The following is a 4,579-nucleotide window of genomic DNA, read 5'->3' on the forward strand; positions in this document are numbered from 1 at the left end:
ATGTAACCCACCCAGTCCTGCCTCTGAGGTGCCACACGGCTCCCTCCACGCGTTTGGACTCGGGATAGCAGCAGCGGCAAAGAGAGACAGAGCAGGGTGGCAGGAGAGGAGAGAGAGGTGTGAGAGCAGAACACAGCGCCTCGTCTGCACAAGCATCCGTGCAGGGCGTGTGGATGTGATGCCCACCCGGAGAGAGATGGTGTAAACAAACCCGCTTTGCCCCTTCACTGAGCTCCACCGCGGAGGTAGGTTTCACGTTTCCAATCAATATTAAGACTATGAGATGTGGGACAAGATTTGTTTTTGTCTTTGTGTTACGCCTGTTAATTTGTGAGGGAGGAATTAGAGGCAGAGGCAATTGCATTTATCAAAATAAGGGACTCTTTTCTCAAATCTACTGCGTCTTTTTCTCAAATGCGACGTGATCAGACAGCTTTTAACCTCTCTTTCAGGCTCTTTATCGCTGGTCTTATCGAAGATATTTATCCACCTACGTTAATTAATAGATTCTGTTTAAACAAATCTACAAAGCCACATTGATCCATAGGCTGCTCTGGCACTTTTGCATTCATAATTTTCATTGTATTATTTTAGAAAATGAGCACTGGAGAGTGAATTTGATTATATTTGATTAGAAAATCGTAGAATAGAAAACCTAAAGAGGTGTGTGTGTGTGTGTGTGTGTGTGTGTGTGTGTGTGTGCACAACGCGCGTCAGAGCACTGTGGGGGTAGAATTCTCCATAGAGATACACAGGCTAATTGACAAGGTATTGGTTGGCATTAATTACATTGTGCTTACAAGATTAGAAAAAAAGCCGTCCTTGGACTCCACGCGCACAGCTGAGCTCAGACTACTGGAAGAATCCGTGAATATTAGGAGATGTTACAGCTTTCATATTGCTTCTAAATGTCGCTTTAATAAATAACTTGTCTGTTTAGCCTGCATTATTGTTCAATATGATACCATGAATCTAGAGGGGAAAACACTTCAAGTAAGCCTTCAAAAAAAAAAAAAGATCAAATATTTCATTAAAACCTGACATTGAGACCATTTAAATACAGCTTGGATTAACCTAAAATCTGCATTTTTTATTTAAGGAAAGAAAGATGTCAGTGAAATTAAAGATAGTCCAGGTCAATATCTAAAGCACACACCATCGCAACTACTAGTGTAGACGGACTAAAAACGTACGATAACGTTTTTTGGTGTCCAGAATGGGCTTCATGAACCTGCAGAGCCTCTGGTTCGAAAGGCATATTTCATTATCGTTATTATTATTTCACTTTCTGAAATATCTGCTATATGATTCATACAGAATTGTGTGTATTATTAAATAACAGAACTCTTCTCAAGTGGGGCTCTTTTGGATAAAGTCCTTTTAAAGCGGATTTTATTTTTTAAAAACTGTTAATTCAGAGATATAAAATGTAATGCGATCCTGCGGTCCAGTGTGCGGCCTGGCTGTGTTGGAATTCTTCCAGGTTAGTAATTTATAGGACTGAGGAGGGACTCGCACCCGTAATGCGTCCCTGGGGGACTGGATGAAGCAGGCCAGGACCCTTCCCTGTGCCGGACTGCTGGAGGGCACAGACCGAGGCACATGTGGAGGCCGAGGGGTGGCCCAGACTGTTGCTTTATGCCATTAAAATAAACTGATTTTTCATCAAAAAATATAAAAGACTATTCACTCTTTCGGGAATCTTTCGTGGAGCAGGTAATGTAGGTTAAATAAAAAGTTGGGAAAAGATCTACATCACACACAAACCTTTAAGACAGAGATTTGTCCGTGTTTAAGGCCCTATTTTCTCAGTTCAGTTTAATATATTAACTAACTGGATTCATGTCAGACTAAACGTGAAAACTGTGGTTTAATTTTTTTCCACATTCGGTGACAAAGTGTTTGTCTTATCATCAATATTTCCTATAACCATATTTATAGAATCAGCATTATTCCCTAAAAGATGAGAGAAACATCACTTGTACTTATCTTATGCAAACGAGGATATAGCCTATAGATCTAAACTTATAATATAAAGAAGTCGTGGCCTTCAATTATAAACTCTGATAAATTCCACAGACCATTGTGTATGAAACATTTACGGAATAGTAATTGTAGTCTATTTCCCGCTGGGTGAGGGGCATATACAGCCTGAGGCCTCGTGGGAGCTCACTGAGGCTGGGTCTCTTGCTTTGACAGCTCACCTATGGGTGCGTAAACAGCAGCGGGGTGCAAAGCAGTCCAGCTAAAGCTTCGACTGTGTCTCTTGCAGGTTGCTTGCCAAGATGTTGAGCCGGCTGTTCAGCGAGGTGCTACCGGACGTCCAGAGGCTCGCGGCTGACTGGGTGGAGGACAATGAGAACGAGGACGGCACGGCCAAGGACGATGAGCACGAGCCCTGTCACCTCGGGGAGGACGAGCTGGACGAGCCACTGGAAGGCAGCAGTCGAGCTGAGTCTGAGATGGCAGGCGACGATGATGAGGATGATGATGGCGAGGAAGAGGAGTGCGGGGATGAGAACAGTGGAGACAAACCCAAGAAGCGCGGCCCAAAGAAACGCAAGATGACGGCGGCGCGCGTCGAGCGCTCCAAGGTGCGTCGAATGAAGGCAAACGCGCGGGAGCGCACGCGCATGCACGACTTGAATTCTGCGCTGGACAATCTGCGCAAAGTGGTGCCATGCTACTCCAAAACCCAAAAACTCTCCAAGATAGAGACTCTGAGGCTGGCCAAGAATTATATATTAGCCCTTGGGGAGATTTTACGCAACGGGAAACGTCCAGATGTGGTGGCCTACGTGCAGATGTTGTGTAAAGGCCTGTCCCAGCCCACTACCAACCTGGTGGCAGGTTGTCTGCAGCTCAACACCAGGAACTTCCTGACTGAACCGTGTTCAGATGGAGCCCGCTTCCACATGCCCAGCTCTCCTTTCTCTGTCCACCCCTACCCCTACCGGTGTTCCCGCCTCTCCAGCCCTCATTACCAGCCCGGAACCGGTGCGCTTAACTTGCGGGGCCATTCCTACGGTTCTGGGTACGAGGCCGTGTATCCGCCTGGCGGGACGTCCCCTGACTATAGCAGCCCGGATTACGAGGGCCAGCACAGCCCGCCCGCCTGCCTGAACGGCGGACTGTCCGGGAGGCAGCAGGAGCCTTCTGAGACAGACAGGAACTATCATTACTCTATGCATTATTCCGGACTGACCACGTCTCGACCCAGCCACAGCATTCCTTTTGGGCCCTCGGGAGCGCGCAGTGCAGGTGCGCACTCGGAAAACATTCCACCTTTCCACGACGTGCACTTGCATCATGACAGGGCGCCCCCGTATGAGGATCTCAATGCTTTTTTCCACAATTGAGCCCTTACAATCAGACGCATTGACCTTATAATGACAATCCTATCACGTGTAATATTGTTTGGGAAACAAGAGGAGTTTATGAAAGGATTAGAGATGGAAGTGGCAGAAAGAGTCTCCTGATTACCTTCTGTATTCTACTGATGTCATCCCTATACTGTTGTACATCCTATCAGTGTGTCCAGTAATATCCTGTATGCAGAACGAGTGCAACTGACATAAAAAGATGTATAGGCCTAAACATGTTATGACACAAACAACAGAAATAAAAAATGTTTTGTAACTGTCTGATATGATTGAACAAATCTTCTTCAGCGGGACATTCACTCTCGGGCTGTGTGAACATGTAGGCCCGATGCAGTGGCTCTGTCGTTTTCGTAAAATTATCTCAGATCAAAGATAGAAATTGGGAACTTCAGTTAAAAAAAAAGCCTTCAGACAAATAAAAACCTCGTCTGAAATAATATCATCGGGAATCTTTGGCTGCAAGTCAGTGATGAAAAAAATCAAAAATCAAACTGAAAACAAATATGGATAGTGGTGTCAACAGGCAGGTCAAAAACGTGTTGAGTTACTTATCTTTGTCTGTTTAAATTAAACATTAAAATCACTTTTCCACAGGTATAGCTGTCGAGATTGTGCAGTCTATATTGTTAATAGATGACATGAATATGCTAAAAGTAATTTTGCTTAGCTTGGTTTTCTGGTAAAGATATTTTAATTCCATCTAAAATAATCTAAAATATCACCATTGTGCATAAATGTGAAATTAACTTAACTTAATTTTAGCTTTTACAAATTAAGAATGTATAGGCTTGGTTAAATTATAGAGAACAAAATGTACTGTCATAGCAGGCACATTATACACAGTACATCTTTTTTAAACTGATTTTGGGTGTAAATCAGTGCCTTGGCCTGTCACATCTAAAATATCTGAAGAACAGGGCAAAATAACATTGGTAGCCAAAAAATCTGAAATGGTGTAGGCCTACTGTATGGGCTACTTAGATTAACAACCACTTATAATTGAAGTTGAATTTGACAAAAAGCCTGTACTCAAATAATCCAAGTAAACACTGATATTGGACAGTTAAGATACAGAAATCAAACAAACATGTAAAAGAAATGGATAGAATTAGCAGAGTGAACCATAAAAATTGTATCAACTTTGAAATGCACTTGACTAAAGAATCAGACTATATTTTTTAGACCAAAAATTGCAC

General features: G+C 43.3%; 1 protein-coding gene across 1 annotated transcript; it reads left to right on the forward strand.

The window, feature by feature from the left end:
- Window positions 1-3,644, forward strand: LOC122867993 (neurogenic differentiation factor 2-like). The gene is made up of 2 exons (XM_044179492.1): window positions 1-245; window positions 2,273-3,644. The coding sequence occupies exon 2, from the start codon at window positions 2,286-2,288 to the stop codon at window positions 3,357-3,359; it is 1,074 nt and encodes a 357-aa protein (XP_044035427.1). The 5' UTR covers window positions 1-245; window positions 2,273-2,285; the 3' UTR covers window positions 3,360-3,644.
- Window positions 3,645-4,579: the final 935 nt, after the last annotated feature.

This window comes from Siniperca chuatsi, linkage group LG20 (genome assembly GCF_020085105.1).
Source record: "Siniperca chuatsi isolate FFG_IHB_CAS linkage group LG20, ASM2008510v1, whole genome shotgun sequence".
Taxonomy (NCBI): domain Eukaryota; kingdom Metazoa; phylum Chordata; class Actinopteri; order Centrarchiformes; family Sinipercidae; genus Siniperca; species Siniperca chuatsi.